A 15113-nucleotide genomic window follows, 5' to 3' on the forward strand; every position below is an offset into this window, starting at 1 on the left:
TTCTGTTCCCTGCTGTTTTAAAGCACCTCAAGGGTTTGATCTTGTTTCCATGCAAAGTAAATGCAGTTGCTTCCAGCAATTGCGAGTAACCTCTGGCTTTGCACACTTTGTAAATGATTAGGCCTTTTCAAAATCTGTTATTTAAGTGCAAAGCTGGCTTCTGTTCCCAGAGGGCTGTCTGGGAGCAGGACCTGGGTGGCTGCCCTGAGCACAGGGGGAGCTGGCAGCCAGAGCTCTACCCCCAGCAGCTCCTCGATGCCCCTGGCCCCGAGCCTGGCTCCAGCATAACACCCTGCTCACTGCCCGGGGAGCAGTTCTTGGGGTTAGCCCTAGATAGGGCATTTTGGCCCTAGACAGCCATGCAGTAAAGGTGCTTCCTGCAGGTGCTCAGGTGGGTGTGGGTAGATTGGAGAATTACTAAAACAGAGTCCTGGGCAATGCAGTCAGGTCTCAGGTGTGGCCCATCTCCCATCCAGTGATAACTGGTCGTGGAGAGTGCCAGCGAAATGCAATGGTCTTGTTAAAACTTTCATTATTACCTTCCTCTTTTTCCACTGAAAAATCCTTGGCCAATATTTGTACATGTTTTGTCGATAAGTGAACTGATTGCTCCTTCCATAATTTTGCCAGGGGCACTAGAAAACTGCCTGTGCCGTGGTCAATTTAAAAATATCTCGTCTTACATCCGCAGTATCAGAACCACGGCAAGTTTCTGTGGGTATTTCCATACTTGCCCTTCATTCAGTTAGGACTAATGCTGAACTGATCAGCAGGAAGCAAGGGCCTTGCCCAATATTGCTTGAGGAGCGTTCCTGCTCCCGATGGCTTCATTGAGCAGAGGTTGAGCCCTGACCACGGTACAGACGTGCACTTAGAGGCATGACTTTAGACCACACTGAGCTGATGCGCAGGGTGCAGGGCTTAGGGGAGGTGATGGCGGGTGGCTGTGGGCCCAGCTCCCCTGGCCACAGCATGGTCTCGAGTCCCCTTGGGGCTGCTCGAGCTGGCTTTGGGGGGGCATCTTTGGGATGCTGCAAAACCAGAGCTGTTAAAACCCCTTCTGCTGCACTGCTCTCTTTCTGTGAAGTTAGAGATGTAGGTACAGGAACGGGAATCCTGCTTGCTGCCGGCAGTTACAGAACTGAAAAGCAGACCATATCTCCAAAATGAAATGAGAAGTGGGTTTGAATGATGATTAGCATTAATCATAACATATTACTGTAGTTGCTAGTATGACTCCAAGTAGGCAAAATATAGCTAATAAGCAAAAAGCTGAGAAAAAATGTAGAAACCCTGCCTCTTGCTAAAATTACTGTTTCAGCTGTTTTTACAGTGAGAGCTCTGCAGATCTGTTTATGCAACATTACATTTACATAGCAGAGAATAGTCCTGCCTGCTACATTTCAGTTATTTAAGAATCTGTGGCATAGATCGGTACAGAGTTACTTGCATTTTTACAGCCTGAAATTCAGCACTTTCAATTTCAGTTAGCAAGTAGTTAGGGGAACGCATTTTTATTTTTCATAAACTTTTGCCTATGGCATTTCAGAAGAATCCTGATCTTGATGTACAACTCAATTGCATCATTCAAAAATCATTTACGTTGAATCTTTGCAAGAATGGAAAATTTGACGGTATTCGAGCAAACTGCCTTCCTCCAGGGAAGGAACTGAAGGGAGGAAGGGGAAGGACAGGGGGCACAGGCTGTGGGTTTCAGTCCCAGAGCAGCAGGGATGGCTTTACTCGTGCCACACCAGTGGCATTTGCCATCTCACTGGGTGAGGTGAGGGCAGTGAAGCAGCTTTGAAGCCTACAAAGGTTCAGCTGTGTCCCAATGCCAGCCGGCTAATTAACTGAGCTGTGGGTGCTGAGAGCCCAGGGAGAAAAATAGAAACAAAGTGTGGGTAACTGCAGTGTTGTTAAACTGTGCTTTCTTTTTTCTTTTTTTAATTTTTTAATTTTTTTTTTTAATGGCAGTAGTGATAGGCAGCTGGAAGATAATTGCTCAGCAGACAAATTGCCCTGGCCGAGGTCTGGGGGCGAGCGGGAGCTGCTCGCGGCCCGGCTGTGCCCCATGGCCCTGCAGCCCGCGGCCTGCGGGGTGCCAGCTCGCCCCCCTCTGCCCCTGCCTCTGCTGCTGACTGCAGGCTGCTTTCCAATTTTACTGCATTTTCCGGAAGTGCACATGAACAATTCTTGTTGGTGTTGACTCGTTTGTTGGAAAAATTCTGGGATGGCGTTTGCATAAGGCTGTCCCCAAACACATACATGCCGGTGGATGCTGTGCTGTAGGGCAGAAGTGCTGCTCACGCTGCCCCTGCACAGGGCCAGGGGACAGAGGTCTGTGCTGACCACCGAATAGCAACTATTCCTAGCAGAATGCACAAGCAATTCCCTAAAAAAGACCATGGAGTAAATGAGTGTGTTTCTGTGACCGAGTCCTTCATTAACAGCTGCAGGCCGCAGCTACCTGCACGTGTACGTGTGTGCATACCCGTAGGCACCGGGGCTGCCTTAGGGCTCCCTCAGCAGTGGGCAGCTGTGGTGGCAGGGTTGTGGCTCCCAGCCCACGCCAGGAGCAGCCCTGTGGCCTCCCCTGGGGTGCTGGGGGTCTGCCGGCACAGGCTGGGGGCCGGGGGCCAGGCTGGGGTCCAGGCTGGGGCAGGGGCACGGGGCTGTGCTCCTGCCGGCTCCAAGGAGCAGTCTTCCTCCAGTGCGGGCACTGAGCGCTAAAAAAAGCCCCCAAACACGTAGAGCAGATATTTACAGGGAAGTAGGACATCTTTACACGAAGGGAAGTTGCACTCTGACTGGATTTGCCTGTTGTAAGGATTTATAATCCTGTTAAGAGAGATTATGCCTGGTAATTTTATGCACATTTAGTCTCCCTCTAAGGCAAAGCTGAGGCATTAAACTCTCTGCGCTAAGCATTTCCGATTGGATTTACGCTGCTGTTCTGGGTGCAGCAGGCCCAATTCCATCCACTTTACCATTGCAAGGCTGCGCGGGGGCAGCCCGGCCGCTTGCGCTTGGGCAGCGCTCTCGCTGGCGCCGGGGGGGCTCTTATGTCTGTGCATAGCATATATTTACAGTCAAAATGTCTGGGGAGATGTGTGCTGTAGTATCACGTGATAAATTCCACAGTGTCTTTCAAAAGGTATTTTTTCTTTTCTTTTCTTTTTTTCCTCTTTTTTTTTTTTTTTTCTTTTCTGTTTGTTTTCAACTAGGACCCCTACTATGGCTGGTGGCCTATTTTCTATTGACAGAAACTACTTTGAAGAGATAGGAACTTACGATGCAGGAATGGATATCTGGGGTGGCGAGAATCTTGAAATGTCTTTTAGGGTAATTGCCGTTTTCCTTCATTTTCTGTCGACGAACACGGTTTTGCTGTAACAGTTGCTACGCTGCAGATAGGGCGATTGTGTTTTAGCTGTCATGCAAGTCATGGGTTAATTTTAATTCTGAAGATGTTTGGGGATGCCTCATTATAGCATTCAGTCCTTTTTACTGCATGAAACATTTTATTACTGTTTGGAAACTTTTAGTCTACACTTCTGAGATGATAAATATTTTAGTTAGATCCTTTTGTATGAAAGAAGCAAGGCGTTCTGTGAGATAGTGCAAATGCTAACTGACATAAAGAAAGTATAAATGTGTATAGTTAAAAAAAAAAAAAAAAAGAAAAATCAAATATATGTTTTAACAGAAGTTTTTGAAAGTGTATGCTGTCATGAACTTGCAAGTTCTGGCTGGGATTTTTATTCTGTATGGGATCCAAGCACACAGAAATTTCACATCCTGCAGAGAAGTGGCTGTATTTCTACCAGGGGTAGGTGTGCTGTCCATGAGAAGATGAAAATCTCATTGAATGAAATGCATTTAGTAATTGTCCTCAAGGCATAAATGAAAATTGGAAAGCTGAATCTTCAGTAAATCATTTTTAGAAAGGATGTTGAAAATGACTCTTAATATCTCTGATGTATAACAATTTTTGCATTTTAAGTAAGTATGCAAAATAAAACCTGTTATACCTATCCACAGCCCATAGGGCAGCATGGATATATTCTTCTTTCCTTTTTATTTTTGTTCCTCTTCTGTCTTCAGCCAGGGGTTGGTGGAATATTTTCTATTGACAGAGAGAACTTTGAAGAGTTTTGTCAAACAGATATTTCTGGAGGAGGTCAACTGAGAATTTGAAAGCATTTTCAGACCATTTTCTATTAACTATACATGGTTCACTTTCCAGTAAAATAGAAAGGTAGAGAGACTTCTTCTGAGTGTTAATGTCTCAAATCCACATTTGTTGGTATGTAGGCTACTAAAAATGCTCCTTGGATGTATGTGGGCCTCTGTATAGGAACATATTTTTAACTTAAGCCTGTAGGATAGTAGACTTGTTTCTTGTGTCATTAGAAGTGATCCATGAAGCAGAGAGTGAATAGCACTGCTTTAAAGCATTAAATATGTGCCTCTGTAGTACTGCATGTTAGTACTGTTCACTTTTCACTTAGTGTCAGTGAATGGTTTCTGTGAGGTGAAGTTCACCTCATTTGCTGAAATTTTAAAAATCAGAAATGCTGATGCATGTAAAAGCCTGACTGGGTGAATCCTGAAGCAATTTGTTTTTGTTACTGCTTCCAGAAAACATTTTACAGAACCAGTTTTGGGCCTTTCCTTTGGAAGGGTCCCATTCTCATTAGTCTAAACATTCAACTGTTTTTTTGGAAGAACACTGGGTTTTCATTGTAAAAAGGCTAGTCCCTGAAACACTGACTCCAATACAAAGAGACAGACGAGATGATTTTTGGTCAGAGTGGGTGATAGATAATATGGAAACTGATTCTATGTGTGCTCCTTTTGGCAGTGGCTGGTTTTGTTAACAAAGATGCAAACACCGATCATCTTTCAGCCAGGCCCTGCAAATGCAACAAAATAAAATAATTTACAATTCCATGGTCTTTTCCCACTCCCTGGCATAACAGATCCTTCTTGGCAGAAAGCATTTGATCTGCTGAGAGCAGCGTGTGAGCATGTATTCGGCTTGCAGCCTGTGCTGGAGACATGCCCTAAATAGGACGTTCCTAATGCATCCCATGCATCCCCTCGCTGAATAATGCTAACCTACTCTGAAAACCTTTCCTGAGAGGTCTGGCGGTTCCACTGGGTTCTTCTGTCTCCTGCTTCCCCGCGGTGCTGCTGGAGGCTGCGTTCCTGCTGGGGGCCAAGGGAGTGGGGCTGGATGTGGAGGATGGAGCTGGTGAGGACCGCTGGCCCCATACACCCGGGAAGGGCATGGCCACCCTGGGGACCCTAACCCCAGTGCCATGGGGCTCGTGGTGGCAGCAGGGCCTGGGGAGCTGCAGTGGCTGTGCTGGGGGCTGCCTTTGCTGTGGCTTGGAGTTCTGCTGCCTGGGCTTTTCTGTAATCGCTACTTTAGATGTTATTTATTTTTTTTTCCCTAAATAATCATTGCTTGAGGTCTGTTTCAGTTTGGATTTGAAAGCTACTCAATGCTTCTGTGAGCAAGCTGGTGATTGGCCTAAGTTATATAAATTCCGTGGGAGTGCTGTCATGAGAGCTGTTTCGGCTTTAAATTAGAAATGTCAGCCCGAGACATGTGAGCAGCCCAGGAGCAGTGAAGCAAGGCTCTCAGCGGACGGCCTTGCTGCTGCGAGCTGCCCTTGTGGCCAGCAGCTTTCCCTTGCTCCTTCGGGCTCCTCCGAGCAGCTCCTTGGGCATCCTGCTGGAAAACGTGCTGTGCCTTCACGTTTTCCCTCATAGACTTCAAGAAACATTACTGGCTAGGAAAGCATGCATTGGATTAATCAGAGGGCACGGTGTCACAAATGGAAATGAAGTGATACGTTTGCAGTGCAGGGATTGCCGTGGAAGTGGAAGATGGCCGAGCTGTGCTGTTTCCTAGCATTTGGAGCCTTTGTCTTTAAAGGAAACCAGCCCCGTAGTCAAGTGCAACAAGTACAGCTTGATCAATAAGGTACCAAGGCCTCAGAATTTAAAAATGTGCCTGGTGTAAAGCACCTGCAGGAGATGTGCCACCCTGAGCCAACGTCTGCAGCTCTTCCCTGGGCAATTAGAGGCGGTGGGATTATCCCCGATGGGATTATCAGAGGGATTTGCAGAATTACTTGGGTCCTGCCCCCCTTATTGCTGGGGGCACGTGGGTGCCGAGTCCTGGCCAGACCTGGCTTCCCCAGGGATTTCCTCCTCTCCCTGTCGCCTGGACGGGCAGCGCAGGGGTAATGGCAGGTGATGGATGTCTGTCTGTCTGTCTGTCTGTCCGGCTGGCTGCCTGGCTGTCCTGGGGGCAGCTGCCCAATTCCTGTAAAATATCGAGGTAACGTGCACTGCTGCGTACAGCTTCCTCACTCCTGGGCAAATCGATGTTTGGTCTATTAGCTGTGCTGCTGCTCACTGCTGAGCGGTCTGTAACGATCCTTTCTGGAGGATATCTTTTAATAACAGCAATTTGGAAAAAAAATATCCTGGCAGGAATCTCTTATAGCCGGGGACTGGAACTTTATTACACTAATGAAGGCATCATTTATTCTTAAAGGTTTTATATATGTATGTATATATATATATAACTTGTAGAATTCTTTGTACGTTTTCAATCTTCTCTTAAATTCTGTGTTGTTTTTTTTCCAGATCTGAAAATGCCCTGAAAACTTTATAGCCAGAAAGGAGCTTTTATAACTTCAGACAGGCTATTGAAAATAATCAATAAAAAAAATAATCTGTCAATCAGAGGAAAAAACAATTATAAATTTTTTAGAAAAAATCCAAACAGGGCAAAACAAGGCTGGAAGAAGCCAATGCACATGCTACCAAGACTGAGGTGCTGCTTCCCTTTGTTTGCTGGTAGAAGCCAGAAGTGCAGCAGGCTGTGCAGACGTGTCCGTGTGCGTTTCCTAAGAGGCGTGACGGGCTGATGTGTCGTGCTTGCTCTCTGCAGCGTGTGGTTAGGCTGATGTAGGACTTTGCACAGTAAATGCTGAGGGATCAGGGGTGTGTGATCCACTTGGCTCTTAGTGCAGCGGCAGCCGTGCGTTGGAGGTCGCTGCTCTCCCGAGGTACAGCTGTGAGGCGGGGTGCTGGTGAGGAAGCTTTTCCGCAGAGCACAAAGCACTACTGATAACAAATTTCCAGCCCCATGGTATGTGAGGCCCCTACTTTCAATTGCAAAATTACAGGTGTAACAGAGCAGTTAAACATGTCGAAGTAAGCGCTCTTAGCACGGTCGCCGATTTGGGCGACTGGGAGACTTGTGCTGTATAATTACGGGCATGATGGGATGCAGCATCCATCAGGCAGGAGAAGTTGCGTGAATGTGAGATTATTTTATCTGCAGAAGTACGCTGTGACATTGAAAATCACTTTCTGTGTGGCTGAGTGGAATTTGGGGTATATAAATCCCTAATCGCCTGGCAGACGGTCAGATGGAAAGTGCAGCTCTGTGGTTTTCAGTATTCCGTAGGTGCTGGACTGTGCTCACTAATTTTAAGAGCCTGGTTTGCTCATATATTGTACTCAAAAGATTTGTATACATAAGTCTAAAATATACAGCATTTCCCCCTTTTTTTGGTCCCCATTAATTTTTATGTATGTCATGATTCTGGTGTTTATGTAGGGGAAAATATTCAAGGTACACCGATTCAGCTAATTTGATTATGGTGATCTTGTAGATGGGTATCAGAGTTTTCAGGGTTTTTTTCCTAACTATTACTTATGCATCACTGCACAGCAGCCAACAAGTTTAACGGATGTAGTGTAACTGTGCTCAAGTGTTAACTTACTTTCTGACTGCAGAAATCACTGGGGATTTTTGCCATAGCTTCGATCTATGAATATACAAGGTCGGTTTAATCTAATACCATCATCAATGAGCACACATTCAGAAATGAATCCAAAAAATCCCCCTTGTGTAAGTAAATATTTATTTCCTAATATGAAGTAAGTAAAATCATTAGCATAGGAACAACAAAAACAAATGCTTAAAATCTTTTTAGCCTGAAATTTTTAGTTTTTTTTTTTTTTTAATCCCAACCCCAAAAAGCAGCCTATCTCCTGCGGGGTTAGTTTTACATGTTCTGCCATGGAAGGAAGTTGCAAGGAAGCCCCGCTCCCAGGAGGGAGGCAGCGAGCGGTGGCGCAGCAGCCGGCGCCGTGCAGGTTTTCTGCTGCAGCAGCTGTGCCAGCACCTGGCGGGCCCCAGCTCCACTGGCATCGAAGGACAGGGCAGCAAGGGGAAGCTGGGCCCGGAGCTGCTGTAAACGTGCTGCTGAGATGCACCCACAAAGGAATACTAGGCATGTGTGGTGGTTCATTCCTGGTTGTATGTAGATAATAAGTACTCCAGCCACCCAAAAAATAAGCAAAACCTAAACTAAGCCACAGGATTGTATTTTTTTTTCTACTTGTTTTAATATTTGGAGTAAAGCCTCGGTGTAATTTTTATTTGCATACAAATGATTGTTAGTAGCCTTAAACATTCGTGACTGACAGGTGCTGAGATTTGTGGGAAATGACTTTACCTTGGTGTTCAAAACTGATGGAAGGGAAAAAAAAATCCTGACAGCAGGCTGAACAGAAAGCAATCTGATGGAGCTTAATGCACTCATTTTGTGCAATAATAGGGATGACTTTCAAAGGTCTATGAAAACAAAGGTAGTTTTAAATAATTAACGCCCATATTTAAAAAGGATAAATTATGTGGGCACATATGAGCCATAGGTTTAATTCCATAGTGTGCAGTGTCTTACCACAAATTTTGAAGGAATTAATATTTGTAAGCCAAAAGATAAGTAGAAAACAGATTAGTCTGGCATGGATTTGTAGAAGCTAAATTACAAAATGCTGTGGGTTTGACAGCTTGTTTTCCAGACCAAGGCTATGTGGCAGCTCCTCTCTTCTCTGACACATTTCAACAAGTGGCACTCTGGAAATTATCTGCCGTGTAAGGAGAAGATGGAGATTGTGAACTGGGTACAGGAGGAGAGAGGTCCTGCAGCGAGGATGCAGTGATGGAGACAGCAGTTGTGAGGCAAGAGCTCATGAGCTGGAAATTTCCAAGGGAAGAAAGAACCTTAGTGATGAATTTTTAAGGCTGTTTAAATTTTCAGACTCATAGCGGGAGGAAGGCGTCTCAAAAATGATGACGTGACAACAACCAGTTTATGAATAGTTTAGTATGAAAATTAGAATTATAACTTTTTTTTTTCGTTTTTATTTAAATGCCATACATCAGTCGTGTACCAAAATATTTGTGGTCAGGAATTGGATAGGAATTGGATACCTGACCTGAGGTGGTGTCCACAAGTAGCTCCTTGATGTCAAAGCGTTAGGGACAGTTTTGGTACTCAAGGTACTTGCGACGAAGTGTGATCAAATGTATACCATCGTAAATCTTGCCTATATTGTGCTCAGATCTATACAATCCCACAGTCTCCAGCTGTTATATAGGAACTTCTGGAAAGTAGTCATTATTTCACCAGTGAGCATTCAGGAAAGGTTTTTCTTCTTAATATTGAAAAGATGGAAGGCCTCCTCTTCTGAACACCGTGCAGGTTTATCGGCATTCCTATGGCAACTGTAATAAATAGCAGATTGTACCGAGGGCAGCCAAAAATGTGCTTTAAAAGCCTAGAGGAACACACGTTTTAATGTGTTAGCGTGGGAGGAATTTCCTGCCGAGGAGGGCGCTGGGGGGACCTGCGGGAACGCCGATCCTCAGGCAGGGACAGGGGGTTAAAGTGCACCCACAGCTGTTTGTGCTCGTTCCTGGCCTGTCTGGAGGGTGAGTGCCGTGGTGCTGTGGTAGGTTAGCAGCGTGTATTTTGGTTTTAATGCATTCCCTTTTTTGGGGCAGCCGTATGTTCCTCGGAATCCATCAACTTGAAGTTTCACCTGAACTGACTGGTTGTCACTGAGCTGCAAAACACGAGATGTTAAACACAAGAATATTTTGATGTTGTCATTGCTTATCCCAGCGGAGTACATCACTTAGCATACTAATGAAATTATATAAAAGGATCTAGCCCTAATTAAATAAAATCTGCATTAAGTTACTATGGTAACTGTTATGTCTGTGTCAAGGAGCTCTAATTACAAGCCTGTACCAGCCTTCTTAAGACACCAAATGGTTCTTAAACTCTGCTTTTTATTAGGAGGAGGTACTGGAAATTTTGGTCCAGCTCTCTGCTTAGGCGGAGAGTAAAGTGAAGGGTGGGATGAGCCTAAATAGTGAACCGGGCAGTTGGTAATAACCTTTGTTGATGCCAAAAAATGTCAACAAACCTTGGTGCAGAGCGAACCTCAAGGAATCGACGTTGTCTGGCAGAGCAACAAGGTTTTGCAACCCTGCTGGCATCCAGTGGAAATCTTCATTTGTCCCTGTTGTACACACCAAGACCCAGCTGCCCGTGTTATGCCTCTAGTTCTGCAAAGCTGGACCTGCAGCTTTCTGCAATTCCTTCCCTAGTTCTTTCCAGAGCCTAGAAAGACGGGATATTGCAGAACAGATTGCAGGTAATGCACCAGCTGATGTGTATCATACCAAGACTCCAGCGAGCTGCCAGAAAAATATGTTACTTCATTTAACAGCAGGGTGCTGAAGTCCAGGATTAAATGATTGCTTATTTTTGGGCAGTCACACTGAAGGCACTGAGCTTACTCAGAATGTAGGTCTGGGCTCCAGCAGAGGAAAGGGAGAATTCACAACTTGAAGCCATCAAATTCTCTTCTTTGTCTATCTTTTTGGGTGGCCATGAACATAATTTTGCTTTAAAAATACATGTATGTGAATGGATACACGATTAAAAGTTCTGCTCTGTTTCTTAAAGTATTGTGTATTCCTGCAAAACTTAAATACACAGATAACATCTGTACCCTACACTTAACCATCCATTACAGGATTACACCTTCCTCAGGCTCAGATTCGTGTATATTTATGTTCACAGAATCACAGAATGGCTTGGGCTGGAAGGAACCTTAAAGATCATCTAGTTCCAGCCCCCTGGCCATAGGCAGGGGCACCACCCACTAGATCATGTAACCAAGTGTGCCATTCCCAAATGCTTTCACGGTGTAGCAAAAGTCCGTGAACTTTGATTGCTATCACAAATTGTGCCCCTGCTGTCTATTTAATATTTTGTTTGAAATTCCCTGTTGAACTGTGACCCGGGGAAATAAATCAGGAGATAACTGCTAACCTGTTAGAGTCCTTCCTGCTGTAAACTTGACATTTTTTGTATTGGTTTTAGTCAACGTTTTCTGCATGTTTTGATTTCAGATTTGGCAGTGTGGTGGCTCCCTCGAGATCGTCACCTGCTCGCATGTTGGCCACGTTTTCCGCAAAGCAACACCTTACACCTTCCCTGGTGGCACGGGGCACGTCATCAACAAGAACAACAGGCGACTGGCAGAGGTCTGGATGGATGAGTTCAAAGATTTCTTCTATATAATATCCCCAGGTAAGAAATTATTTTCTTGTTGTATAATGAATGATATGTAAAGTTGTCCAAAAAAGGATTTTTTTTGTCCAAAAAAAAGGAAAATGTCAATATGAGTTGCATATAGGTAAGTGTACACGTGTACATGTGTATGTAGCAAAAGTTATATATGACATGGCAGCAAGGGGCTTTCAGAATTCAAGGGAGTGTTCTTTCCATGTGCCAAAGCCTATCTCCTGTTCCCAAGGTAAGAATACTAGCTAAGGAGGCGCTCCTTCTGAAGATTATGAGGATTTCTTTTGAGAATGATTCGTATCTTACCAGTTTGAAACCAAGTGGGAAAGCTCTTTGTCCGCTATTTGGTCTAAGAAACACAGAATTTGGCCAGATTGTCCTTTTGCTTTTATAATCCCTGAAGGTCCCTTCAGGAGATGTCAGTGGGAGGGACAGCAGTGATGCTCAGGGTCACTGCACAGGAGCCCTTTTGCAGTGCAGGGATCAAAGTGCCATGAAGTATTTTCACTATGTCTTCCTGGTTCCCCATTACCAAATATCAGTTCTGAGGAGAAGCATTTAAATAGATTTTTCTTCCCTGTGTAACTGATTTTCATTTATCTTAGTATGATGCCCAGAGCATGCAAATTATGTACAGCTATAGTCACATACATCACACATACAATTACATATGATAAAGCAGATCTTCCTATTCGATCTTCCAACAGTTGTTAAGGGCTATATTGTGGGTAAGTATTATGATGAAATAACCTAATGTTGATGTATCAAACCTGGGGATGTTTTTACCTAAAGATAAGTAAGGCCTCCATATGAGTGAGCTGAATGGAGTGGAGCCCTTAAATATGAAGTGGGACGTGAAGGTTTCATCAGTCTCTGGGTCTCTGATGTCTCCCTCTGAGAAGGATGTCTCTCCTAAGTCAAGATCAATAGTTTTATGTAATTTGATTTGGCTGAAATAAATGAAAAAATAAATAATATTAATATACTCTATAATATTATCTTTGTTTTAGAGATTTATTTATAAAAAGGAAAACTGGGTATTTTTTTTCCACTCTAGACAGTTTTACTGGTACCACAAAATTCTGAAGTGAATAAATACTGAATCGTTTCAGTTTAAAAGCCAGAATATATAAAGTCTTCATATACGAAAATCAGATATTTATTTTTTATAATATTTATAAACCATTATCTAAAATGTTTGTGATAGAGGGCAGTTGTAGATCATATAAGCTATTCTTATTTTGTGTTCTGGGGTAATCTTCCCATTCTTCCATGTTTAAACTTTCTTCCAATTAAAATTCTGTAGCAACAGAATCAGTTTACATTTTCACTGTCACCAAGAAGTAAACCCCGGACCATATTATTATCTCCATAAGTTTTGTGTTTCATCTCCAGCACAATTTACTGTCATTATACCTCAGCACATTCAGGCTGTAAGCCTGCTTGTTCCCACAAGCTGTTTTGGTGCTTTGATTTTCCAGGGCTTCATGACATCTCAGTCAATCATCGGGTGCCAACATGTAATCATCAGCTGTGATGTCTGAAAACTCTTCGTTTCTGAATGGGCTATCACAAGTGTCCTGTGGCTGTCACAGCATGCGCTCATAAAATATTCTCAGCCTGTCCTGGAAAACCTTTATCAAGCCAAAGAATTGAAAATATTAAAAAAAAAAAAAAAAAAAAAAAAAAGAAGTCTATGCACAAGTCAGGTGCCTTGCTAACGGTGTAAAAAAGATATAAATATCTGCACCTTTATGTGCACTAAATATAGCCATGTGTAAACGTGTATGCAGGCAAGAGATGGAAGCATGAAACCAAAGGGAAGCACGACACCAAACTGGTTGCCATCAAATGAAGGTTGGGTTGGTACTGAGTGTTTTGGAGAAGTGTTTGTAAGCTCTGCCTCCCATCTGGCAGCATAGTAGGAAAGGCTGCTGCATCACAAGGCAGGTTTTCCTCACTCCTTTTGAAGTCTCCTCTCAGTATTTGCATCTTCTGCTGTGCCGGCTCAAGGCCAGGCTGGATGGGGCTGGGGGCAGCCTGGTGTAGTGGGGTGCCTCTGCCCAAGGCAGGGGGCTGGAACTGGATGGGCTTTAAGGTCCCTTCCAACCCCAATCATTTTGTGGTTCGTCACAATGAGGATGAGTGGCTCTCAGTCTGGAGGACCAGACCTGTTCTTAATGCTACCGGTGTTTTGTCATCACTTGGAGCACTGGGCAGGCATCTGCCCCCGTGCCACCCCTCATGGAAGGGCACTACAGGTTTCAGCAATTTAACAAAATGCAGAGGGTTCACACAACGCGAGTGAAAAGCGAGTGCACTGATGGAATCTCCTTAACTAGGGAAATTGAACCGTGTGTGAAATAGGCAGGATCGTCTCCCTTTATAATTGGTACTTGTATCTACCCAATTAAAGCTGAAAGAATAGAGTACGTGATGGAAAATTTGGCTGCTACTAATGTAATTGGTTTCTATCCTTCTACAAGAGGAAAGAAAAAAAAAAGGAAAAAAAAAAAAAACCCACGCTGAGAAATGGGTGTCTAAGATGATGTAGAAGTGAATTCAAACCCGATATACAATGCAATAGAGTTCAAACCATAAATGTTATCTCATGGGATTAGCCGTTCTTTTGTTGAGTCGTCTTTTATTAAGTTCTGGTTTTGTGCAGTCTCAATAATACCAGATTCCCATTGTATTTCTGCATAAATGCTTTTCTAATAATTTATCCTGAAAGCGTACTTTTTCTTATGAGTCTAAGGCATGCAAATGCTGACAATCCATTGCATCCAGGGGGCTGGCACTACGTGCTTCTAGGGTCTGCCGTGGCAGTAGGTTTTCGAGTTAGCTGCTTTAAAGCATTTAGGTAAGCTGAAGCTCCAGAAATACTGTACTAAGGGCTATTTAAAATACAATACATTTTAAATGAGATTTTATGAAAATACATATAAATGTGACTAGAATAGTGATATTCATGGTAAAGAAATGCAAAAATTCCAGTTTCCAGAAGAGTGCAAGGTGAAATTGCTGATGGGTAGTTTCTTTTCTTTTCTTTTCTTTTCCTTTTTTTTTTTTTTTTTTTTTAAATGTGTTCAGATTTCAGCTAAGAAATACATCAAAATTTTCTGTATTTTAATTTTAAGTTTCCTAAATGCAAGACTAAATATCCTGGATTGGAACAGCTTTTTGCTTTTTGTTTTTCTTTTCTCCTCTCTCTCATTTCTTTTCTTTTGGTTTTGGGATCTTCTAAGCAAGGGTCCATTTGATTACAGCAGGACTCCCCCAGTAGGCAATGATTTTTTTAATACGTTGTTTCCAGAGAGCTTCTACTGAGGTATTCTGAGTTGAGTGAATAATTTAGTGCTGAGCAAAAGGTTAGGTTTGGCTGCAGAAATTAAAATAAAAAGGACATGGAAAAAAGTCTGATTTAAGTCTACGCGTGACAGGCTTGACTATTTCTCCAGCACATCTGCAGAAGATTTTTCCTGTTCTGCTCTTTTGATGATTTGATGTGTCAAAGCTCCAGCAGAATGCAGTAATTTGGAACCAACCAATTTAAAGGAAATACAGCTCGGGAAAGTGGACGTGTTTGTTGCCATCTTTATAGTACCACCTCCAGTAAGAGCACTG

At 43.5% G+C, this 15113-nt stretch overlaps 1 protein-coding gene across 3 annotated transcripts in view; it reads left to right on the plus strand.

Annotated features, from left to right (window-relative positions):
* Positions 1-15113, plus strand: part of GALNT13 (polypeptide N-acetylgalactosaminyltransferase 13) — a gene marked incomplete at its 3' end in the record, with an annotated part of 101187 nt that overhangs the window by 52945 nt on the left and 33129 nt on the right. For all 3 annotated transcript variants that reach the window (XM_082762978.1, XM_082762977.1, XM_082762979.1), the window contains exons 6-7: positions 3228-3345; positions 11312-11492. In XM_082762978.1, the coding sequence (XP_082619104.1) occupies positions 3228-3345; positions 11312-11492 (299 nt within the window). The remainder of the gene's footprint in view (positions 1-3227; positions 3346-11311; positions 11493-15113) is intronic.

The sequence above is a fragment of the Aythya marila genome (assembly GCF_965140915.1).
Source record: "Aythya marila genome assembly, chromosome: 6".
Classification (NCBI taxonomy): domain Eukaryota; kingdom Metazoa; phylum Chordata; class Aves; order Anseriformes; family Anatidae; genus Aythya; species Aythya marila.